This window comes from Myotis yumanensis, unplaced genomic scaffold, assembly GCF_028538775.1.
Source record: "Myotis yumanensis isolate MYYU_CA2020_CCGP unplaced genomic scaffold, mMyoYum1.0.hap1 SCAF_14, whole genome shotgun sequence".
Lineage (NCBI taxonomy): Eukaryota > Metazoa > Chordata > Mammalia > Chiroptera > Vespertilionidae > Myotis > Myotis yumanensis.
The window spans coordinates 44,219,125-44,245,485 of NW_027223765.1; the positions used below are offsets into that span (position 1 = coordinate 44,219,125).

General features: G+C 36.5%; 1 protein-coding gene across 6 annotated transcripts in view; it reads right to left on the minus strand.

Annotated features, from left to right (window-relative positions):
- The window catches only part of DNAH12 (dynein axonemal heavy chain 12), a 239,044-nt gene that overhangs the window by 156,397 nt on the left and 56,286 nt on the right, over window positions 1-26,361 (minus strand). For 5 of the 6 annotated variants that reach the window (XM_070390826.1, XM_070390827.1, XM_070390825.1 and 2 more), the window contains exons 14-22: window positions 17,521-17,646; window positions 16,271-16,405; window positions 15,805-15,998; window positions 14,829-15,072; window positions 7,235-7,420; window positions 6,375-6,575; window positions 3,467-3,661; window positions 758-879; window positions 380-662 (exon numbers count right to left, since the gene is read on the minus strand). In XM_070390826.1, coding sequence (XP_070246927.1) covers window positions 380-662; window positions 758-879; window positions 3,467-3,661; window positions 6,375-6,575; window positions 7,235-7,420; window positions 14,829-15,072; window positions 15,805-15,998; window positions 16,271-16,405; window positions 17,521-17,646 — 1,686 coding nt within the window. Of the gene's footprint in view, window positions 1-379; window positions 663-757; window positions 880-3,466; window positions 3,662-6,374; window positions 6,576-7,234; window positions 7,421-14,828; window positions 15,073-15,804; window positions 15,999-16,270; window positions 16,406-17,520; window positions 17,647-26,361 lie in introns of those variants that run through there. The other variant, XM_070390828.1, reaches the window with a different exon arrangement.

A 26,361-nucleotide genomic window follows, 5' to 3' on the forward strand; every position in this document is an offset into this window, starting at 1 on the left:
TTTTGAGGTTTATCTGATCCCAGGGCCTTTACACTGGATACCAAGATGGTATTCTAGTTGTTCTTTACCTGGTTAATTCCTATTTATGGTTTGGTTCTGTTTTAATTTTACTTCCTTTAATTGCCTATCACTAGAACCACCACCCCCATTCTAAATTATATACATTTTATTATTATTCTCTTGTAGCACATAATCACATATTATCATTAATTCTTACTAATATTAATTATTGTTAGAAACAAAAAAAGAGTCAATAAAATAATAAATGTTTGTAAACAGTAAGAACTTTAAATGTTAATTTACTGGTAACCCATTCAAAACCTCCTAAAAGAAAGCATTTACAGAATATAAGGTATACATTAAATCCTAGGTAACGCACCAGCCTGGCTGCAGCAATCACATCATGAATACTCCGGAGCATTAAATCTTCCACTTGAATCAGCCACTTTTCCACAGCACCTCGTGCTGCAGATGTGGAAATAAGTGCAATCAGCTCCACGCGCTCACCTTCAGAACTGTACATGGCCTTAATGTCCAAATTGGGAAGGAACTCCAATTTAGCAATGCCCTCAAAGCATTTTTTTAAATGAGGCTGAACTCTAAGTGGATCTTTGGTCTCTGACAAAATCTCTAACATTTCATCGTTAGATAAGAAGAAAAAACTAGAGAAAAACATGCAAATACAAAAGCTTTAGTTATAATTCATCACAAATCAGAAAGTGCTTTCAAGTATAGCACAACTGATTATCCATCATACCGAGGGAAGAAAAGTCGTTTTTTTTCAAGATATGCATTAAGCCCTTTCATAATTTTCTCCAAAAGTTCATTGCAGCTCTGTAGTTTTTCCAATAAACCTGTTAAAGAAGTAGCAGCAAGAACCTAAAAGAGACATAATCATTCAGTTCAACACTTATATACTAGATATAATTATAAGATGTAAACATTAATCTATGTTATATGTCAAAAGGTATATGAAAATTGTCATAAGATTTTTTGTAATGGGAAATTAAAATTCAATAAACTACAACTATTCTAATCCAAAATGCTAGCTACAAATGAGAAGTTATGACTGTCATGCACTCTCTCTTTCTAAAAAAAAAGAATATGTAATGGAAAAAATATCCTTAGGTGATGACTAACAAAAGTTACATTTATAATTGTCAACTACAAACTTAACAATTTAGATGTATGAGTTGGCAAACTGCATCCCATGGGCTAAATCCAGCCTGCTACCACTTTTTCTTTTTTCAGTTTTATAAAGTATAATTAACGAATAAAAATTGTACATATTTAAGGAGCACAACTTGATTTTTTTATGTATGTATACATTGTGCTGCTAGTTTTTTTTATGGCCCACAAGTGGAGGATTATTTTTTACACCTTTTTGTTTCTTTGTTTTGTTAATCCTCACCTGAGGGTATTTTTTCCATTAAATTTTCTTTTTTTTAGAGAGAGTGAGTGGAAGGAACGGAAGGGGAAAGAGACACAGAGAGAGAGAGAGGGAAACATCAATGTGAGAAAGACACATCAATTGGTTGCCTCTTGCATTAATCTGGACTGGCCGGAATCCAACCTGCAATCCAGATTCATGTCCTTGACCAGGAATCAAACCTGCGATCCTTCAATGCATGGGCCAACACTCTAACCACTGAGCAACACCGAGCTGGGATGTTTTTACAGCTTTAAGGGGTTAAAAAAATTAAAATAATATTTCATGGCACACAACAATCTCAGGGTCTATAAACAATTTACTTAGCATAGGCACATCCATTCAGTTACGAATTGTCCAGCTGCTTTCTCACTACAATGACAGCAGAGTTGACTAGTTGGGGGAAAAAAGAGAAAAGAAAAACTATGTTTCACAAAGCCCAAAGTATTTACCATCTGGCCTTTTGCAGAAAAAAAAAATCTGATTTCTGATCTGTAAATCATGTCTCACAAAGGATCTAAAGTCAACATATAAGGCAAAATCCTTGTGACTCATAAACATCAGTATACTGTTTACTCTCATTAAGTCCAGCACAGCTACTTTTTCATCCAGTATTGAAACAAATTCTTAAGTTGAATACTAGATTTTTAAAAGTAGACTTTTATCTATGAACTTTGCATAATATGTATATGAAAAATGCATAGTATGTCTTTCAACATTAGACTCACACTAAGCAAGGTACTATACTCACACTAGGGGAGAGAGAACAAATGCAACCAACTAAGAAAACCTCAGATTACTTTTTCCCTTCACTCCCAAGCATATAGACATTGAGTGGAATCACCTGCACTATTCTCTCTCTCTCTCTCTCTCTCTCTCTCTCTCTCTCTCTCTCTTTCTCTCTCTCTCTCTCTCCCCTTCTCCATTTTATTTTACTATTTATTTTATAAGAGGATGGGAGCAGTGAGTTAAATGTACATGTGAAGTGAGTTACATGTACATGTGAAGCAGCTCTACCATCCAGTAAGTAGTTAAAATCCAAAATATATAAAGAACACATACAACTCAATGCCAAACAAATAATCCAATTTTAAAATGGGCAGAGGACCGAACACTTCTCCCAAGACATACAAAGGGCCAACAGATATATGAAAAGATGCTCAACCTCATTATCAATTAGAGAAATGGCAATGAAAGCTACAATGTCCTACAATCTCACACCTGTTAGAATGGCTACTATCAACAAGACAAATAATAAAAAGTGTTGGAGAGGTTGTGAAGAAAGATTCCCATTGCTGGTGAGAATGTAAACTAGCACTTCTGGGTATCTACACGAAAATGTTGAAAACATTTCTTTGCAAAGGTATATGCACCCCTATAATCATTGCAGCATTATTCACGGTGGCCAAGACATGGAAACAACCAAAGTGTCCTTCGATAGAGGATATGGTACATATATACAATGGAACACTACTTAGCCATAAGAAAAGATGAATACTGCCATTTGCAACAACATGGATGGAACTTGAGAATATCATGCTAAAGTGAAATAAGTTAGTCAGAAAAAGGTAAGAACCTTATGATTTCACTCATATGTGGGATATAAAACTAAGCAACAATGAATAAACAAGAAAAATAAAAACTCATAGACACACTACTGTGGTTACCAGAAGGAAAGGGTTTGGGGGTAGTAAAGGGTAAAGGGGGTCAAACATATGGTGACATCTGGAAGATGATTTGAAATTGGGTGGTCGCACACAGTGCAACATACAGATCGTGTATCATAGAAATAACTTGAAACCTGTATAATCTTATTAAACAATCACCCCAATAAATCTGATATAAAAGAATTACAAGTAGTATATCTTATGGATTGAAAAGTAAAATTGCTTTAATGCTTTCTTACATTTTTTCTGAACTTTACAGTTTTTATACGAGCATGTTTGATTTTTTTAATCAGAAAAAGCCAAACGCTTTTTTTAATAGCCCAAAATAAAGGTTCCCCTTTATTTGCAAGATAAAAAACAAATACTACACCTTTGGATCTTTTGCACAAAACTTCATAACATCTCTCCAATGTCTGTCTACTGTCTGAAATTGACGTCCTTCTTCTGGCATCTGTTGCATGATATCCTCAGAGCAAAAAATGGGCTCCAAGTATAGCCATTGAGCTTGTACTTTTAACCATTCATCAATCGTTTCTTGTATTCGAATCAAACGGTCCTCCCAGGCCTTAATGAAAAACATAGTATACTAAATTCCAGTTATTAAAGAAAAATAATAAGTTATAGCAATAAATGTGTATTTAAATTTTACTGTTATTTTTAAATCAATGCACAACAGTCCAAGATCACTTATGGGTGTCTCACAGAGGTTTAGAAAAACACTAGGAGGTCTGAAGTTTTCCTAAATCATTGGAACTCACAATTGGAAATGACTGTAGTTATTTAGACCAATTTCCTAATCACTAGGTAAACCACCCCACATCCAAAAGGCATCCAGGAATATACGCTGATCTACATCAATGGTTAGCAACCTAGGGGCTATTTTGTCCCCCATCCCAAGGAACATTTGACAATGTCTGGAGACATTCTCATTTGTCACAACCGACGGGATGAGGGTGCTACTAATATCTAGTTAGTAGAAGCCAGGGATGCTGCTAAATTTCCTACAATGTACAGGACAACCCTCACAACAAAGAATTATTTAACCCAAAATGTCTTTAGTGCCAGGTTGAAAAACCCTGATCCACAGCAACACAATTTGGGGGCGGGGGGATAAAGTTTCCTTACTCTCACAGGTCTCTAAGACTCAGTAAGATATTTCATTAGTTGAAGTCATTCAAATAATCTCTCTTTGATTCTTAAATATTTGGCGTAAGGTCGAATATGTCAAGAGATTATACCTCATATTTTATTGTTTTTAAACTTCTAAAAGAGCTTTTAAATTTATCTTGTAAATTCTACCTTGTTAGACAAGAAATTTCTGCAGACATATCAGGAAAGTCTAGGTCAGCCTGATTCATGAGAAAATGTACAGCATTATGTTCTTTTGGAAAACACAACTCTGTCTACTCTGAATATCAAGAGCCAAGGTCTTTCATAAAAAACACCATCTATACTTAAATTAAAACCAATCTACCTTGGTTTCTTTAAAATATATTTTTATTGATTTCAGAGAGCAAGGAAGAGGGAGAGAAAGACAGAAACATGATGAAAGAGAATCATTGATCAGCCACCTCCTGCATATGAGCCCATAACCTGGGCATATGGCCTGACCAGGAATAGAACCCTAACCTACCGGCCCACAGGTTGATGCTCAACCACTGAGCCATGCTGGCCAGGCCTTGGTTTGAATTTCAGCTCTGTCATTTATTAGCTGGGCAAACCTCCTATGCTTTGATTTCCTTATTTATGAATACAGATAATAAAAGTGCCTATGTTAAAAGTCTGCTATGGAAATTAAATGGGCTGATAAATGTAAAGTGCCTAGAGCAGTATAGTTAAAAATCAATAAATACAAGGGGGGAAAAATCCATTTGTTGTTTGTATTTTCCCTGTTATATATAATCCCAGTAAGAATTTTGATACTACCTATAAAGGTGTTAGTTATTATAATTTGTTAACTTTCTGTATTTACCCACATCAACTATAAGGATCCTATATAATAAAAAGATAATACGCAAATCGACCAAACAGTGGAATGACCAGTCACTATGACATGCACTGACCACCAGGCGCTCAACACAGGAGCTTCCCCCTGGTGGTCATTGAGCCAGAGCGCCACTCAGCCAGAAGCTGAGTTCACAGTGGCAAGCGCAGCAGCGGTGGCAGGAGCCTCTCCCACCTCTGCGGCAGCGCTAAGGATGTCCAACTGACGGCTTAGGCCCATCAGTCAGACAACCCCTGAGGGTTCCCAGACTGCAAGAGGATGCAGGCCGGGCTGAGGGACCACACCCCCACCCCAGTGCACGAATTTCGTGCACCAGGCCTCTAGTATTAAATAATCTTATAGTCTCAAATACAAATATTTTTTCTCAAGTGAAAAATAATTCATAACAGACCCTCAAGCTAGTTGTTCAAAAATAGAATTAAAGCATGGTATACAGAACTTCACTACAAGTTAAAAGAACATAGCATGGAACAGGGACTAGGCTGTTTAAAGTTAGAATTAATAATACCAACTGCTTTCCTTCCAAGTCTATCGTTGTCATTGGAGAATATTTTTTTATTGATTTCAGAGAGGAAGGGAGAGAGAGAGAGATAGAAACATCAATGATGATCATTGATTGGCTGCTGCCTGCACACCCCACACCTGGGATCAAACCCACAAACTGGTCATGTGTCTTGACTGGGAATCGAACTTCAACCTCCTAGTTCATAGGTCAGTGTTCCATTGCGGAGCCACACCAGCTGAGCAGGATTTGATTTTTTTAACAAAACATAATGTGTGCTTTTCAAAATCATTAGACTTAATGTCTCAGATCTTTTCTATATAGTTCCACATGAGTTTTTAAATATCTGCTCCTGCATTTCTCCAAAGCTATCCAACAAACTGACTTATTTCCACAAGAGTATCCATACTAATAATAGGGTAATGTGCTAATTAGACCAGACTTCTTCCAGACAAAGCCACGGTGGCAGGGGCTGAGGCAGAGGCAGTTAGGGCTAATCAGGCTGGCAGGGGAGAGCAGTTAGTGGTGATCAGGCAGGCAGGCACAGTGGTTAGGGGCGATCAGGCAGGCAGGCAGGTGAGTGGTTAGATTGTGAGAGGGATATCCAGCAGTCAGACATCCCCCGAGGTGTCCTGGATTGAAGAGGGTGCAGGCCAGGCTGAGGGACCTCCCGGACCCCCCTCATGCACAAATTTCATGCACCAGGCCTCTAGTATATGTAATAAGATTGCAATTTTTACAAATGACCAGGAGATATCCTGTTTAACATACCTTGATCTCTTTTTCAAATGGTTTAATGAAAGGTGATCCTCTCATTGTCTGAGTTTTTATAATTTGATCATCAAGAAGAGCCTGAATCTCATCTACTGAAGAAAGAATACAGACTCCAGTTTCACGATATAGACTTACATGAAAAGCAATATCATCCCAAGTTCCCATCATTGTATGCATAGCCTTCTCTAATGAAAATTCCTAAAATGGAGGAAAGAAGAAAGAATGGGATTGGGAAAGAATAATCTTATTTACTGTATTGACTTTCCCTAGTAAATTCAGTAAGTATATGCCTTAAAATAATCTGTGGCTACACTATAATTAAATTAGAAAAGTTTTTTAAACAACTTAAAAATTCCTAAAAAGAATGATGATATAGTTTTAAAAATGCATTTGCTATGAAAACTTGTTGTCAGTACTGAAATAGACAATAGAATAGAATACCTCCTGGACTTTCCCTAAAGTAGCCTTTCTCCAGTCTATAATCTGAAGATGCTTTCTGAGTATTTCAAGAACCCTAGAGGACTATAGTTATTCTGCTAGAATACATATAACACATCACATGCCACATACACACCCAATATTATTAATGGAAAGATTATATATCAAGACTAGCATATCATCCATGCATATCAGAATGTGGTAGAATTAAGAAGAGGTCAAATGAGCCTTTTCTTGTTTGTATTCAGTAGAAGGAAGTAGGAAATGGGGTGGGGTGGGGGTGGGGGAGTGGTCTTCTATCGCTTTCCCTCATCTCCGCCTACTGCTAGCCAGTGCTATGCATTCAACCACAGCAAAACCACAATTATTTGATTAATAAACTCATTAAATAAAGTATTTCAGTTTATCTTCATGTTCACCTTGCTTGCACCTGCACTTATCACTTCAAATTGTTCCAAGTATTGTGAAAGGTTTAATTTTAAAACTTTTCTCAGTGTAGTTCCAGAGTCTGGAGTCAAGTCATAGCCTACAATTTCTGACATCTGCTTCCAGTGACGTGTTCTCATTCCTGGATTGCATAGGATGGAGACAGTAGGGATATTTTCCTAATGGTAAAAATATAAAAATAATGTGCTACTTAAAATTATTTAATATATTTAATGAGTATAATCAAAATCCCAATTAAATTTGGAGGGGGAAGACAAACAAAATTATTCTAAAATTCATCTGCACAAATAAACATGTAGAAATATCCAGGAAATTTATAACAGTGAAAAAGAAGAGGAGTAAATGTTCTATCAGATATTAAAGTATATGATAAAACTATGGTAATTAAAATTATTGCATTATTATAGAAGTACAAAGTTGCTATACATGTTATATGCAGAAATATATAGTATAAGATAACATAATATAAGCACATACACACACACAACATGAAAGGTGAAAAATGCCGAAACCGGTTTGGCTCTGTGGATAGAGCGTCGGCCTGCGAACTGAGGGGTCCCGGGTTCGATTCCGGTCAAGGGCACGTACCTGGGTTGCGGGCACATCCCCGGTGGGAGATGTGCAGGAGGCAGCTGATCGATGTTTCTAGCTCTCTATCTCTCTCCCTTCCTCTCTGTAAAAAATCAATAAAATATATATAAAAAAAAAAAAAAGAAAGAAAAAAGTCTGCACAAAAATGCTAAAATGTAACGTTTGGAAATGAAAATTAGATATTCAACAAAAACACTAAGTTTATCATTCACACTACTGACATTAGAACTTTTTTTTTCTATGAGTCTGTCTCTATTATGCTTGTTAGTTCATTTTGTTCATTAAATTCCACATATGAGTGAAATCATATGGTACTTGTCTTTCCTGACTGGCTTCTTTCACTCAGCGTAATGTTCTCCAGGTCTATCCATTCTGTTGCAAAGGGTAAGCTTTTTCTTCTTTACTTTCTTTTTATGGCTGAGTGGTATTTTATTGTGTAAATGTACCATCGCTCTTTTATCTACTCATCTACTGATGGACACTTGGGCTGTTTCCAAATCTTGGCTATTGTAAATAACACTGCAATGAACATAGGGGTGCTTATATTCTTTCGAATTAGTGTTTCAGGTTTTTTTAGATAAATTCTCAGAAGAGAAATCTGGGTCATAAGGCAGTTTCATTTTTTTAGATACTCCATACTGTTTTCCATAGTGGCTGCACCAATTTGCATTTTCACAAACAGTACATGAGGGTTTTCTTTTCTCTACATCCTCACCAACACTTGTTTGTTGATTTACTGATGATAGCCATTCTGACAGGTGTGAGGTAATACCTCATTGTGGTTTTAATTTGCATTTCTCTGATGATTAGTGATGTCGAGCATCTTTTCATATGTCTATTGGCCATCTGTATGTCCTCTTTGGAGAAGTGTCTATTCAGGTCCTTTGCCCATTTTTTAACTGGATTGTTTGGCTTTTTGGTGTTGAGTGTTCTAAGTTCTTTATAAATTTTGAATATTAAGCCCTAATCAGATTTATCTGCAAATATGTTCTCCCATTCAGTGGGTTGTCTTTTTATTTTGCTGATAGTTTTCCTTTGCTGTGCAAAAACTTTTTAATTTGATGTAGTCTCATTTATTTTTTATTTAGTTTCCCTTGCCTGAGGAGAGATAGATAGATAGATAGATAGATAGATATAGATATAGATATAGATAGATAGATATATAAAACATTACTACAAGAAATGTCTGAGATTTTACTGCCTATGTTTTCTTCTAGGATTTTTATAGTTTCCAGTCTAGAACTATTTCTTTAAAACTAGAAACAAGATAACCATACCAATTATAACTACTTCTACTCAACACTAGATTGAGGTCTCAGCCAATGAAGAAATTAATATAAATAAGTAAAATATATTAAGAATAGAAATTAAGAAAAAACTGACATTGTTCACAGATTACTGTCTATGTATAGTGGCTGGATTTTAATATAAAAATTAAATAGAACTTCTATATACCAGCTTCAGATAAAAAATATAATTAACAAAAATATCAATTTACAAATGCAACAACAACAAAATAAAGTGCCTACAGATAAATCAAATGAAAGCTGTGCAAAGCTATTTTGAAGAAACTATATAACTTATAAGAGAAAAACTAAATAAATAGAGATAAATGACATGCATTGATGGATTCATTATTATATAAGTGACAAAGAGTTATTATCCAGCATTTATTATAAAAATGCCACAAATTAACAACAGAAAAAAACAATAACCAAACAATGACAGAAGAAGATTCTGAAGGCATACATAGGAACTTCACAGAAGAAGAAATATGAAATGTAAGTAGAATGTAAGTACTATCAGGGGAGAGAGTTTTGTTCACATGACTGTAAGTAGGAAAATCAATAAATTAGGTAAGCAATAATATCTAACAGTGAAAATAAAGGAACTACACTTACACCCAAGAATGTGGAGGAATCTTAGAACCATAACATCAAGTGAAAAAAAATCAAGTCACAGAAGACTACATGTGCACGATATATTTTTATGAATTGTTATATACAAATTGATTTTTTAAAAACACAAGAGAATCACAGAATTTATACTGCACTTATCTGTAAAGAGTATTAAAGAAATAAAATAGGGAAGGAATACACAGAGAGAAGTAGAAGTATTGATTATCTAACTTTCAAGTAGAGGGAAGGGTTAATGGGTGTTCATTTTCTTGTTATACTTTGTAAGTTACATACTTTTTACATATATTCTTCAAATGTTAGGTAATAAAAATGTATTTTTAAAAAAGAATACTTACTTATCTTTTCCTCTTCCCAATCCAATTCAAAGAAAGCCCATCAAAACCATACTTATATTCTGATCACCTCCTTAGTAAAGCCTTATCTGTTCTTCAAATGGCAAAATTAATTGCTCCATGTTCTATTCTCTCACAGGATACTGTTATCCTCTCCCTAAGAATTTCTTCATTGTGTTTTGTATTACAACCAGTTGTCCATAGTCTATTTCTCCTACCATGTTGGAGACCCCTGAGGGTCAAAAGTCAATTTGTGTGACCCAGATGATAAAAATACTGAGCTAGAAGACTCTAGGTAATGTCAATATCCTAGACAATTAAGTAAAATATAAATTAATAAAAATCATTTAGTTTGGAAAGGAAAAAGTACTAGTAAAACTATCTCTATTTTCAGATGATATGATCTTGTATACAGAAAATCCTAAGGGATTCATTTAAAAACTGTGAGAACTAATAAATGAGTTCAGCAAGATTACAGGATACAATATCAACTTATAAAACTCTACTGTATTTCTATAAACTAGAAATAAACAACACAAAATTTTAAATAAGGAGAAAACCCCATGTACAACAGCATCAAGAAGTATACAAGAAGTACAAGACTTATACACTGATAATTACAAATAATTTTTAGAAGAAATTAAAGAAAACCTAAATAAATAGAAAGACATTCCATGTTCATATATTGTAAGAATTAATATTATTAAGATGGCAATATTTTCCAAGTCAATCTATAAGTTCAATGCAATCCCTATCAAAATCCTGGCTTCCATTTTTTTTTAATCCTCACTCGAGGATATGTTTTTGGTATGTATGTTGTTATTTTTTAATTGACTTAAGAAAGAGGAAGGGAAAGAGAGAAGAAAAAAAATATTGATGTGAGAGAGAAACATTGGTCAGTTGTCTTCTGTACATGCCCTGATCAAGGATCAAACCCACAACCTAGGTATGTACCCTGACCAGGGATCAAACCCGCAAACTTTTGGTGTACAGACGATGCTCCAACCAACTGAGCCACCCAGGCAGGGCCCAGCTACCTTTCATTAATGTTTAAAATGTATTTTAGCCCTAGCTGGTTTGGCTCAGTGGACCAAAGAGCGTTGGCCTGCAGACCAAAGGGCCCCAGGTTCATTTCCAGTCAAGGGCACATATCTTGGTTGCAGGCTCCTCCCTAGCAAAGGCCGTGGTCAGCACTCATGCAGGAGGCAACCAATCAATGTGTTTCTCTCACATAGATATTTCTCTCTGCTTTCCCTCTCTCTTCCACTCTCTCTAAAAATCAATGGGAAAATATCCTCAGGTGAGGATTTAAAATATTTTTTAATTAATTCATTCTTAATTGAGTTCTGATGCCAAGTTGGTTGACTATAGGAGGAAAAAAGTGCGTGAAATAAGAGGTTACAGTTAGTGAGAGCTTAAAAAAAGTGTAGAAGCTGGGAAAAAAGTCCTGGAAATTATATTTGTCTTTTTTTTAAAAAAGACAGGACTGAATACATTTTCCAGACTCTTGAGTTTAAGTCAAAGGATCATCTCAAAGGCAAGTGAAACAAACAGCAAGACATTGAGGTGGCTCAGAAAAGAAACTGTGGAAAGTTATGGAAAGATATTCGTGGGTTTGATTCCGGGTCAAGGGCACATATATCAATTGCAGGTTCATCCCTGCCCTGGTCAGGATACAGATGGGAGGCAATCAATGCGTCTCTCTCACGTAAAGAACTCTCTCTCTCTCTCTCTCTCTCTCTCTCTCTCTCTCTCTTTCTCCCTCCCTCCCTCCCTCTATCTTGAAAAGCCAATGGAAAAAATATCCTTGGATGAGGATTACAACAAAACAAAAGATCATAAGATCATCTCAATAGATTCTGAAAAAGCATTTGACAAAATTAAACATCCACTTGTGATAAAAAATAAACTCAACAATGTGGGTATGGAGAGAGCATACCCCAACATAATAATGGCTATATATGACAAACCCATAACTAACATTATACTCAATGGTGAAAACTGAAAGCTTTTCCCTTAAGATCAGGAACAAGATATGGATGCTCACTCTCACCACTTTTATTCAACACAGTACAGAGTTCCTAGCCACAGAAATCAGACAAGAAAAAAAAAAGGCATACAAATTGGAAAGGAAAAGCAAAACTGTCACTATTTTCAGATAACATGAAACTATATATAGAAAACCCTAAAGATTCCAACAACTATTAGAATAAATGAATTCACTAAAGTTAAAGGATACAAAATTAATATTCAGAAACCTGCACTTCTATACACTAATAACAAACTATCATAAAGAGAATTTTTTTTAAAAACAATACAATTTACAATTGCAAAAAAAGAATAAAATGCCTAGCAATAAATTTAACCAAGAAGGTAAAAGACCTGTATTCTGAAAACTATAAGACATTGGTGCAAGAAACTGAAGATGACACAAATAAATGGAAGGATATACTCTGCTCATGGATTGAAAGGATATTTTTTAAATGTCCATATCACTCAAAGCAATCTACAGATTTAATGCAATCTCTATCAAAATAGCAATGGCATTTTCCACAAAACTAGAACAAATAATCCTGAGATTTATGTAAAACCACAAAAGACCCAAACTTGCCTAAGCTTTTTGTCCAGTATAGATGCAAGTAACTTATAACTAATAAAAAAAAAAACTTCAAATGGTATAATGGCATGTTGTTATGGTATATTATCAATACTATCAATCTTTTCCTAACATTCCTTTATTAAATTGCCTGTAAGTACTCAGCTCCTCAAATGTTCTTTGAACCAGACTTACCATCTTACTGGTTAGCTCATTAATTAATAAATAGGATAGAATATTTGACATATTTATTTTTATCTTTGTATGACAGTCATGTTTTTGTTTTTTGCAAATAATAATTTAATAAAGTTCTTTTTTAAAAACTGGAGAACTGTAGAATATCCAACTTTTAATTTTGATTATTAAGGACTTTGGTTGTTTATGCTATGTCAGTGGTCAGCAAACTCATTAGTCAATAGAGCCAAATATCAACAGTACTTCTTCAAAATAGACTCGCCCAGGCCAAAAACCGACTTCTGTGCATGGGCCACGAAGTTTCAATCGCACTGTACGTGCGCGCCCACACGTGGTATTTTGTGGAAGAGCCACACTCAAGGGGCCAAAGAGCTGCATGTGGCTCGCGACCGCAGTTTGCTCAACACGGTGCTAAGCGAAATAAGCCAGTCAGAGAAAGATAAATATCATATGATTTCACTCATTTGTGGAATATAATGAACAATACAAAGTGATAAAAAAAAAAAAAAAACAGATCCAGAGACAGAGAAGCATCAATCAGACCATCAAACCTCAGAGGGATGGTAGGGAAGGGAGGGGGTAAGGGGGCGAGACCAACCATAGGACTTGTATGCATGCATAGAAGCCTAACCAATGGACACAGACACCAGGGAGGTTAGGGCATGAATGGGGGGGGGGGGGGGCGGGGGGCAATGGCAGGGTAAGGACACATACATAATACCTTAATCAATAAAGAAAAAAAAAGGACTTGGGTTTTAACCTTCCAGTATTATTACCATCACTTGTTTTTGCTTACCATCATATTCCCCAGGATTCATCAGAACATGCTAGAACAGTCACTCAATAAGTATTTGTTAAATAATTTTTTAACACATATAAAGTAGAAAAAACATACTCTCAAAGTGGATAAATTTAGCTTCATTAAAAATTCATTATTTTCTCACCCATGAAGAAGCTGAGAGAAGTAGTGCCAACCTGTGTGGAGAGCACCTCCTTATGAGGCTGGAGAGAAAACAAAAAGACTAATTCTATTCAACTGCTCAACAAGTATGTAAAAGCTCTACATACCATGAGAAAAGGCCTCCAAGACAAATTGATCAAAACAAAAGGGAAAATAATACCTATAGTGCAATATATTTTATGTAAAAAGATGAAAGGATAAAAAACATATATTCACATCATTATATGTGTAACAAAACTGTGGAAATATACAAAAGAATGTAATAACACTGGTTACATGGGTGAAAAACTTTGGAAAGAAACTTTTCAGATATATCTTTTCCTATTTTTTCAAACCATACAAATACATTAAACGTTGAAAATAATTTTAAAGAGTTACTTAAAAATTTTTTCATACAGCTCATGGAATCTCAGAGCGCTAGACACAGACAGGAACAATACTCAAAATCCCATCACAGAGTTGGCACTCGAGTATATTGACTGTAGAAACTTGGCACTACATTAGAACCACTGCCATTATTGCCTTGGGAAGGTAGATGCAATATTAACTATCATAAAACTATTATCCTCTCTTTATAAATGAGGTGACTGAGGTACAAGAAGCTACATATGCAGAATAAACCTAGGTAGTGTGATATAAACCTAGGTAGTGTGACTCCAAAACTTTTCTAATTAAGTAATGTCACCCTGTGTTGCTGCCCTTAGTATAGGCTAACTGGTCTGTCCTATTAATTTTTTTTATCCTCTCTCTATATCATTGTAGCTAGTTGTTATAGTCTTTTATTTTTGCTAAGTATTGTTCCATGAAGGAATTCATTTTGATGACTTCATCAGGAAAGAATGAAGCATTGGATTCAGGTTCTGGATTCATCTTTGGTTTTGCTTCTAAATCTATTTCTCTTCATTAACACTTGATGATGTGAAGAGCTCTCTCTTCCAGGGCTTTTGAAAATATCATTAAGTGTGTTCATACCTTAAAAACTTTTATGTTCTCCATTACTGTAGAACACATATTAATAGTAGGATTCTCTTTTGGTTCTTCTTCAACTCTCTCTTCTCCCAGAGATCGTCTTTTTGCTAACTTTCTTTTTTCTTGTAATTCCTTCTTCAGTTTCATTTGGAAAAATTTCAGTGTCTTAAAAATCTCTCGGGAAAATTCATCTACATCAGCTTCCATGCTTTCCCCATTAAGATCCAAAAACCCTCCATCCATCCACCTGAATGAAAAGAAAAAAACAGTATTAAACTCAGAGACGTTTGGTGTTTGAAGGAACTTTAGGGATTCGTTAGGCTAGACCTCTCATTTTAAAAGCGAAACAGCCCTAACTGGTTTGGCTCAGTGGATAGAGCGTTGGCCTGTGAACTGAAGGGTCCCAGGTTCGATTCCAGTCACGCGCACCAAAAATAAAAAAATAAAAAGAATGCCTCCTTCTTAGGGGCCACTGCCTGCGGGGAAAAAAATAAAAAATAAAAGAGAAACAAATGAGGGCAAGAGTGTTAACAGGTTTTCTTAGTCACACAGATAGAGCTGATGGTAGAGAGACAAGATTAAAACCATCAGTTCAGCTATGCTGCATCGCTAAAATATGCACCAGACTGCAAATGGATAACTAATAGTATCAAAAGAAAATGTAGATTTGAATCCATACTTCTAATTTTTGGTGTGAACATTCGTCAGATTAACTACCTGCATTAAAAAAGGAATCACCTCTGGAAAACCTAAGTTATATTTTAGATATCATATGCATTAGTAAGCTTAGGTAGTTACTTTAGTAATATTTGATGTTTCTCCTTTAGGATACTTGGTTCTCTTTCAAATTAACAAATAAGTCCTACTTTAAACACTTAACTAACAAAACCAAAAAAAATCAATATGCTAGTATGTTCATTTTATGAATCCTTTTACATCATTTGCTTTATTTTTATGACATTTATATTTATGAAATTACCGTTTTTCTGTTCGTTGCCACTTCAAGACTAAATTAAAAAACTTCTGATAGGGCTCAATGTTAACTTTCAATTTATCCAATTCAGGATATTTTGTCACTTCCCACTTGAAAAGTTCTTCTTCTTTATTAATAAACTGAACTGCTTCTTCAGATTCCTGAATACGTTTTTGCAGTTGTCTTACATCGGTCACATACTGAAAACAAATAATTTTTATCTCAAAAAATATCCATGTAATGTTATATAGAAACTTTCTTAACTTTACAACATTACTATGATAGCAAAAAGTATGGTTATATCTTAGAAAACTAAGCCACAAAAAAGATCATATAAATAGTATCAGTTCTAGGCCCATGAGTCAGGCTCTTGCTTGCCATGGTAAGCACACATTTTTCTTAAGCTTATGTAAACATGTCCTGTATTAATCTATGAACCAGCCATAACTATTGTCTTATATATTTATCAAACCTGTTGCATGCGGTCCAGTTCTGCAAATTCTGCAAACTCCTCCATGCGGCGTGATTCCTTTTCTAGTTCCAAAATCAATTTCTCTCTCTTGGCTATTAACTCATTTTCTTTTTTGCGTTTAGCAACTTCAATTATCTTTTTAAAAGACAATTAAATCATGTTAATTATTTTGTTACAAAGGAGTTATCAAATCAGAAATCTTAATGCTTTGTTTAGTCATAACTATTAAAGAAGCAAAAACAAAACACTGACTGATATTAAAATGCAAAGAATAATAAACCATACAAAAATTTTCCTAGATTTCCAAAGTGTCTGTAACAATTGTTATTTATTAATCAGATATAATTTCACTATTTATTGATTCTAGGATAATAATTAAAAAGCTACCATTTATTATCTACATTACCACAGGTATTATTATTATTCTCATTTCAGAGATGAAAAAACCTAGGCTTACAGAGGTTAAGAGGCAAGTCCAATGTCATAAAACCGTAAAAGTCAAAATCTAGATTAGAACTTTAGTTTACCTGACTTTTCATTATTATAATACCATCTCACTTCCCAATTTAGAAGAAACTGGCTAACACTAAAACTTTTTCAAAATCTAAACTATATTCAGAATCCTAATTCTGCTACTTCTTATCCCTGTGATATTGAACAAGTTATTTAACTTCTCTGAGACTTATTTTTCTCATCTATGAAATGAGGAAAATAAGATTACCTGGGATTTTTGTGAGTATTAAATTATTTAATAAATGGAAAAAACTTAGTGTAGTACTTATTGTTATTATCAAGTTATATCATAGTTCTGACTTCTTTAACATTAGTCTCACTTCTTACTGTGAGTTAAGCCTAACAGCCTGTCCTAAGCCTGCAGGGCCATAAATGTTGCTAGTCCCAAACTCATATTGACACATGAAGTTACTTTTTAAAGGTAGACAGCAAGTATGTATGAAAACTGAATAAACATTATGCTTAAAATGTAAGAAAATAGCCCTAACCAGTTTGGCTCAGTGGATAGAGCGTTGGCCTGCAGACTCAAGGGTCCCAGGTTCAATTCCAGTCAAGGGCATGTACCTTGGTTGCGGACACAACCCCAGTGGGGAGTGTGCAGGAGGCAGCTGGTTGATGTTTCTCTCTCATCAATGTTTCTAACTCTCTATCCCTCTCCTTTCCTCTCTGTAAAAAATCAATAAAGCATATTTTTTAAAATGTCAGAAAATAAAATATACACTGAAAAATATATTTACCTCATCATTTTCATCAAAGATGGGATAAATTTTCCAAGGCCACAAAAGAACAGCTGAATTCAAAGCTAAATCTTCTTGAGGAAATATAAAAACATCTAAAAAGTAATTCATTCGGCGTTTGGATTCCTACAAAAAAGAAACTCCATATATAATACACCATATAGAAAATTTAAGGCAATTTGAAAAAGATAAGAACCAACAACTTCTAATACTCTTTCAAATTTCAATTTGACTCAGATTAATTGATATTTTATATCACCCAAATAAGATGGGTATTTCAGTAGCTGCAAGATTTATTTGACCTCATAACACACAATTGCAGACTTCTATACAGAAAATAAAGCTTTAAAAAAATTTTACTTGCAGATGATTTAATATAAGGTATTCTTGTTCCTCCTTGTACATGACTAAAAAAGGTGACCAAATATACAGCAAGCCTTTACTATAATTTTGATTCTAAATAATTTTATATATTTTATTCTTATGTATTTGATTTTAAAATTTTTGGTGACAAAGATTGGAGCATTTTTATTTTGTTACACAAAATAAGTAATGTTACCACCTTTTTTGCCTATAGTTAGTCTACAGAAATTGTCCAGAAAGAATTTAGGAATAAATGGCAAAGGAAAAAAAGCACCTTGAAAACCAATAGACTTACCTGAGTAGAGAAGTTGAATATTTTTACCCCCTACAGCTTTCATTGATCTATATGCAGTGCTGTAATTTTTAAAACTTGAAATATAAATTCAAAGGTAAATTGAAGGTTTTTGGTATAATCTTATCTTATATAATAAAAGCCTAATATGCTAAGTGTCCGGTCATCTAGTCGTCCGTTCAACCAATCAAAGCGTAATATGCTAATGATATGCTAAGGCCGCTCAACCACTCGCTATGACATGCACTGACCACCAGCAGGCAGACAGTGGACCAATCAGTCGCTATGATGTTCACTGACCACCAGGGGGCAGTCGATCTGTCAACCAGTCACTATGATGTGCACACTCCAACTGGTAGGTTAGCTTGCTGCTGGGGTCTGGCCGATCAAACTGAGTGAGATGGGCTGGACACGCCTTGGAGCCCTCCCATGGTCCCTCCTGGCTGGCCAACCTCCCGTATCCATCCCCAGCCCCGACTGTGCACCGGTGGGGTCCCTTAGCCTGGCCTGCACTCTCTTGCAATCTGGGCTGAGGGATCATCCCCTCCCTCAAGTGCATGAATTTTGTGCACCAGGCCTCTAGTATATATATATATAACATATATAACGTACAAAATGCATTATATATATGTATGTATATATATATTATACTAGAGGCCTGATGCACGAAAATTTGTGCAAGAGTAAGCCTTCTTTCCCCCAGCTGCCAGCACCAGCTTCCCTCTGGCACCTGGGACTTGGCTTCCCTCCTCCAGCTGCCAGGAAGCACCCGGGACCCAGGCTTCCCTCCTCCGGCCACCTGTAGGCACCAAGGACCTGGGGTGCTTCCCTCCTCCGGGCCACCCACAGGCACCCAGGACCCGGGCCTGCTTCTCTCCTCCGGCCACCAGCAGGCATCCGGGACCCAGGCTGGCTTCCCTCGGGCCACTCACAGGCACCCAGAACCTGGGCTGGCTTTCCTCTGGCCCCAGCTTCGTCAGGAAGGATGTCTGAAATGATGTTGGGAAGATGTCTGGTCTAATTAGCATATTGCCCTTTTATTATTAGAGATTCCATGTAGAGGTATAACCTAATAAAAAGTTATTCCTGTAATTGATTATATTAAGAACAGAAAAAAACATTTTATCACTTCAATGAATGCAAAAAAGTACTGGATAAAATTTGACATCCAATCATAGTAATTTAAAAAATACATAATAAAAGAAAACTTACTTATCTGATAAAGGTACCTTTAAAAAAACCCTACAGTATGAGGGCTTGCTTGGGGTGGGAATGGCTGCGGGGGGGTCAATTGGGGTAAAGGATACATATGTAAAATTTTAGACAATAAAAAATAATAAAGCTGGAGAGAATTCCAATGCAAAAAGAAAAAAGAAAAAAGAAAAAGAAACCTACAGCAAATGTCATACTTAATAGTGAGTCCTTGAACTTTCCCTTTGAAGTTAGGATCAAGATAACTGCTATTCAACATTGTGGCAGAAGCCCTAACCAGTCTGTTGTAACAAGGAAAATAAAGTTTTGGAAATGTGTAATGTGATGAGGACAAACCCAAACTCTTGTTATTTACAAGTTATATAATGGTAAATGAAGACAATTCAAAAGAATATTAAAATTCCAAAATGGTGGCAGAGTATGTGGAAGCTACGCTGACACTCTCCTAGGACCAAACTGGAAATACAACTGAAATACAGAAAAACCACCCTGAAAAATCAACTGAAGACTAGCTGGAGAGAACCTTGATAACCGAGGATGGAAAGTGGAGACCACCTAGACACTTTAGGAAGTGTGGAGACGTGAGAGGGCTGCCTGGGCTCCCATAAACAGAAGGTGACGTTCTGGAGAGATATCTCAGCTGTGGGAGGTTGCCACTGAGAACTCTGGGGTCTAATCCCCAAGTTGGGTCCCCCAGCAGAGAGCACCAGAACAGAGAAAGGTGCCTACATAACATCTGGCTGTGAAAAGCAGCAGGGTTGGATGGCGGCATAGGTACACACCTGTACTTGCTGCCTTGCACAACCACATCAAAAATACAACTAAAAGACAAAATGAATATCATCCAGAACCACGGGAAGGCTGGCTGAGTGGAAATTCTACAACAAGAAGGAAAGTGAAAAGCTCATTTGAAGGTAGGAGGTGCAGAGGTGCAGAAGTGCAAAGGTACGGAAGTGCACGAGAAATGGGCTGGCAACTGGGTGCGCTGTTCTCTTTTTCAATCCGGAGGGAGATACAAGCTCCCGATTGCTCTGAACTCCAGTTTTGGGCGAGACTCTGGGGACCCAGACTCATACAGGAAGAAACTGGATTGTCTGGCATCGGGCAGGAAGACAAGGGTGGCTTTCTCTCAGAGGTGCTTGCAGCGATCATTGTTCTGGCCCGGAGACAGAGACGTGGGGACCCCTCTGATGCAGGGCTGACTGGCAGCCACTGCTGTTTGCTCCAGTCCTGTTGTAGTTAAGCCAACAAGTGAATCTAAAACTCAAGTGAATAAAAAATCTGATGAACAGAATAAACTGGTGAATATAATAGAATCAGGGGCATAGAAAGGGAGTGGACTGACAATTCTTGTGGGAAAGGAGGTGTGGTGATGTGGGAAGAGACTGGACAAAAATTGTACACCTATGGACGAGGACAGTGGGGTGGGGTGGGAACTGGGTGGAGGGGAGCTATGGGGGGGGGGGGAAGAGGAACAACTGTAATAATCTGAACAATAAAGATTTATTTTTTTTAAAAAAAGCAGCAGGGTTGCTATCTGTCAGAGAGAGAGGGCTAGAAAGTCACGCACCCTCTTTAAGAGCCAACACACAAAATTTCGGGTGCAGTCATTCACCTTGGGTTCTGGAAGAGAAAGGGAAGAGTGGACTGAAGCTGTGTGAGGCGAGTCCAGGGTTGGGGGCTCTGGGGTTGGAGCTTGGAGGGTGGCCACCCCATTTTCCTATGTTGAGTCATTACTTCACACTGTGGAAGATACCTTTCTCTGGTGGACCTTTGCTACCCAGGAGGGTTTTGCCTGGGGGAAAGTCATTGCCCATCCTATTGGAAGACCTCTTGCCCCACCCTGTGGTTGACAGCTTGAGGCTAATTAAGACTGAGTATCAATTGGACTATAGTCAGAGGCAGAACTCTAGAGGTTTACATCTTTGCCTGATCTCTTTCTGGGCCCGGGACTAGGAAAAACAAACCCTGGTGAACATCTTGGTCCTTTCCAAAGGCACCCAGCACCAGCAGAGAGAGCCCACACGCTGTGGATTGCTGATAGCTCCAAACAGGGTACTAAGGGCCAGTCACAAATAGCATGCAACATTGTCTTGCACTAGTGATTGGGAGTCATAGCAGATCTACCTAATACACAGATACAAACACAAACAGGCAGCCAAAATGGGGAGACAAAAAAAAAAAAAAACTTCTCCAAAATGAAAGAACAAGAGAATTCTTCAGAAGAAGAGCTAAGCAAAATGGAGATTAAAAATTTCTCAGATATAGAGTTCAGAATAATGATGGCAAAGATGCTCAACAGCATGAGTTAAAATATAGTAACTACCAAAAAAAGACCAGTCAGAAATGAAGAATGCCTTAGCACTAATAAAGAGCACATTGGAAGGAATACACAACAGATTAGGGAAAGCCCAGGATCAGATCAGTGAAACAGAAGACAAGGTGAAAAAAAATCACTCAATCAGAGAACCAAAAAGAAAAAACAAAACACAGGGCAGCTTAAGAAAGCTGTGGGACAACATGAAATGTAACAATATCCACATAATAGGGGTACCAGAAGGAGAAGAAAGTGAGCAAGGAATAGAGAATGTGTTTGTAGAAATAATGGCAGAAAACTTCCCTAACCTAGTGAAGGAAAAAGTCACACAAGTTCAGGAGGCACAGATTCCCAAGCAAGAAGAACCAAAATAGGCCCACACCAAGACACACCATAATTAAAATGCCAAAAATTAAAGACAAAGAAAGAATCTTAAAAGCAGCAAGAAAAAACCAATTTATTGCCTACAAAGGAGATCCTATAAGGCTGTCAAAACTCTGCAGGCCAAAAGGGAATGGTATGAAGTATTCAAGGTAATGAAAATCAAGGATCTGAAACTAAGGATCTGAAAATCAAGTAATCTGATAAGATTACTATATTCAGCAAGGCTATCATTCAAAATAGATGGTGAAATAAAGAGCTTCCCAAACACAAAAAGGCTAACAGAGTTTATCACCACTAAACCAGCACTGCAAGAAATGCTAAAGGGACTGCTTTGTTGAGAAGAAGAAATAAAGAGAAATAGAGAGAAACACAGGCATACAGAATTAAAATGGCAATAAATACCTATCAATAATAACCTTAAATGTATATGGATTAAATGCTCCAATCAAAAGACATAAGATAGCAGAATGGATACAAAAACATGACCCAATTATATGCTATGTACAAGAGACCTACCTCAGAACAAAAGACATACACAGGATGGGACAAAAATTTCCATGCAAATGGAAATGAAAAAAAAAAGCTCAGGTAGCAATACTTATATCTGACAAAATAGACTTCAAAATGAAGGCTATCACAAGAGACAAAAAAGGTCACTACATAATACTAAAGTGATCGATCCAACAGGAGGATATAAACTTGGTAAACATATATGCACCCAATATAGGAGCACCTAAATAAAAAAATAATAATAATAAAAACTTCTACAGGACTTTAAGGGAGATATCGACAACAATACAGTCATAGTAGGGGATGTTGACACCCCATTGACCTCATTGGATATAGATCTTCCTGACAAAATATTAACAAGGAAACTGGCTCTAAATGACACACTGGATCAGATAGATTTAATTGACATTTATAGAACATTTCACCCCAAAGCTGCAGAATATACATTCTTCTCAAGTGGACATGGGACATTTTCAAAGATACACTACATGTTAGGACACAAACAAGTCTCTACAAGTTCAAGAAGATGGAAATCATATCAAGAATCTTCTCAGATCACAACAGAATAAAATTAGAATCAACTACAGTAAAAACACAAAAACATTAAAACACATGGAGGCTAAATATCATGTTATTAAACAATGCATGGGTTACCAATGAGATCCAGAAAGAATAAAAAACTTCTTGGAAACAAATTAACACACAACAACCCCAAATCTAAGGGACACAGCAAAAGCTGTCCTGAGAGGGAAGTTCATAGTACTACAGGCCTACCTCAAAAACAAGAAGAATTGATAATAAACAATTTAAAGAATTAGAAAGAGAACAACAAGAAAATCCCAGAGAACGTAGAAGGAAGAAAATAATAAAGATTAGAGCAGAAATAAATGCCATAGAGACTAAAAAACAAAACAAAAAAAATCAATGAAACCAAGACCTGGTTCTTTGAAAAGATAAACAAGATTGATGAACTGTTACCCAGACTAATCAAGAAATAAAAAGAACCCAAATAAATAAAATCAGAAACAAAAGTGGAGAAGGAACAACTGAAACCACAGAAATACAAAGGACTGCAAGAAAATACAATGAACAACTATATGCCAACAACCTGGACAATGTGTATGAAATGGACAAATTCCTAGAAAAATACAATCTCCCAAAAATGAATCAAGAAGAAACAGAAAACCTGAATAGGCCAATAACAACTGATGAAATAGAAGCAGTAATTAAAAAACTTCCAGCAAACAAATGCCCGAGTCCAGACGACTTGACAAGGGAGTTCACTCAAAGAAGAACTAACATATATTTCTCAAACTATTCCAAAAAAATCCAAGAGGAAGAAACACTTCCAAATTTTTAAAAAATATATAAATTTTTATTGATTTCAGAGAGGAAGGGAGAGGGAGGGATTGAAACATCAATGATGAGAGAGAATCATTGATTGCTGCCTCCTGCACACACCACCCTGGGGATTCAGCCTGCAATCTGGGCATGTGCCCTGACCAGGAATCGAACCGTGACCTCCTGGTTCATAGGTCAATGCTCCCACTGAGCCACGCCAGCGGGGCACTTCCAAGCTCTTTTTACTAAGCCAGGATTATCCTAATTCCAAAACCAGATAAAGACACCAAAAGAAAGAGAATTACAGGCCAATATCCCTGATGAACATAGATGCTAAAAGTCTCAACAAAATATTATTGAATCGGATCCAGAAATATATTAAAAAGATCATACACCATGACCAAGTGGGATTTACTCTAGGGATGCAAGGTTGGTACAATAATTGCAAACCAAGAAACGTGATACATCACATAAACAAACTGAACGACAAAAAATCACATGATCATGTCAATAGAAGCAGAAAAAGCCTTCAACAAAATCCAACACCCATTTTTTTTATTGTCTAAAGAGTTACATATGTCTCCTTTCTCCCTGATTGACCCCCCCTTCCCAGCCATTCCCACCCCAGGCAAGCCCCCACCACACCAGTGTCTGTGTCTATTGGTTATCCTAATATGCATGCATACAAGTCCTTTGATTGCTCTCTAACTCTCGCACCTCCCCTGCCATTTGTCTCTGGATCTACTTTTGTTTATAAAATTATGTTGATCATTATATCCCACATATGAGTGAGATCATATGATATTTATCTTTCTCCAACTGGCTTATTTCGCTTAGCATCCAACACCCATTTTTGATAAAAACTCTCAGCAAAGTGGGAATAGAGGGATAATATCTCAACATAATGAAGGCCATTTGTGACAAACCTATAGCCAACATCATACTCAATGGGCAAAACCTAAAACTATTTCCCCTAAGAACAGGTACAAGACAGGGATGTCCGCTTTCACCACTCTTATTCGACATAGTGCTAGAAGTCCTAGCCACAGTGATCAGACAAGAAGAAGAAATAAAAGGCATCTAAATTAGAAATGAGGAAGTAAAACTGTTATTATTCACAGATGACATGATATTGTACATAGAAAACCCTAAAGACGCCACCAAAAAACTATCAGAGTTAATAAATTAATTTGGCAAAGTAGCAGATACAAAATTAATATCCAGAAAGCAGTGGAATTTTTATACACAAATAATGACTCTCAGAAGAGAAACTAAAAATAAATAAATAAATAAAAAATCCCAGCCCTAATCGGTTTGGCTCAGTGGATAGAGTATCGGCCTGCGAACTGAAGGGTCCCAGGTTCGATTCCAGTCAAGGGCATGTACCTTGGTTACGGGCACATCCCCAGTAGGGGGTGTGCAGGAGGCAGCTGATCAATGTTTCTCATTGATGTTTCTAACTCTCTATCCCTCTCCCTTCCTTTCTGTAAAAAATCAATAAAGAAATATATTTTTTTAAAAATCCCAGCCTGGCCTGTGTGACCAGGAGGTCATGGCTTGATTCCTGGTCAGGGTACATGCCCAGGTTCCCAAGTGTGGGGTGTGTAGGAGGCAGCTGATCAATGGTTCTCTCTCATCATTGATGCTTCTATTTCTCTCTCCCTCTCTGAAATAAATAAAAATTATTTTTAAAAAAGAATTCCATTTACCATTGCAACAACCACAAAATGTATCTAGAAATAAACTTAACAAAGGATGAAAAAGACCTGTACTCAGAAAACGATAGTACATTGAAGAAAGAAATAGAGGACAATACCAACAAATGGAAGCATACACCGTATTCATGGACCAGAAGAATTAACGTCATTAAAATGTCCAAAGCAATCTATAGATTCAACGCAATTCCTATTAAAATACCCATGGCACCCTGGCTGGTGTTGCTCATTTGGTTGGGTGTTGTTCTATGCACTGAACGGGTCAGGGCACATTCCCAGGTTGCAAACTCGATCCCCCAGCAGGGGGTGAGCAGGAGGCAGCTGATCACTGTTTCCCTCTCACATTGATGTGTGTGTCTCTCTCTCTTCCTCTCTACCTTCCTCTCTATAAAAATCAGTAAGAAATATTTTTAATCTTTTAAAAATAAAATACCAATGTCATATTTCACAGATCTAGAAGAATGTTCTAAAAATTTATTTGGAACCAGAAAAGACCCCTAATAGCCTCAGCAATCTTGAGAAAGAAGAATGGGGTTGGAGATATCACAATACCTGATATCAAACTATACTACAAGGTCACTGTAATCAAAACATCCTGGTATTGGCACAAAAACAGGCATTAGATAAATGGATCAGAACAGAGAGCCTAGAAATCATCCCACACCTTTATGGTCAATTAATTTTGACAAAGAAGGCAGGTGCATACA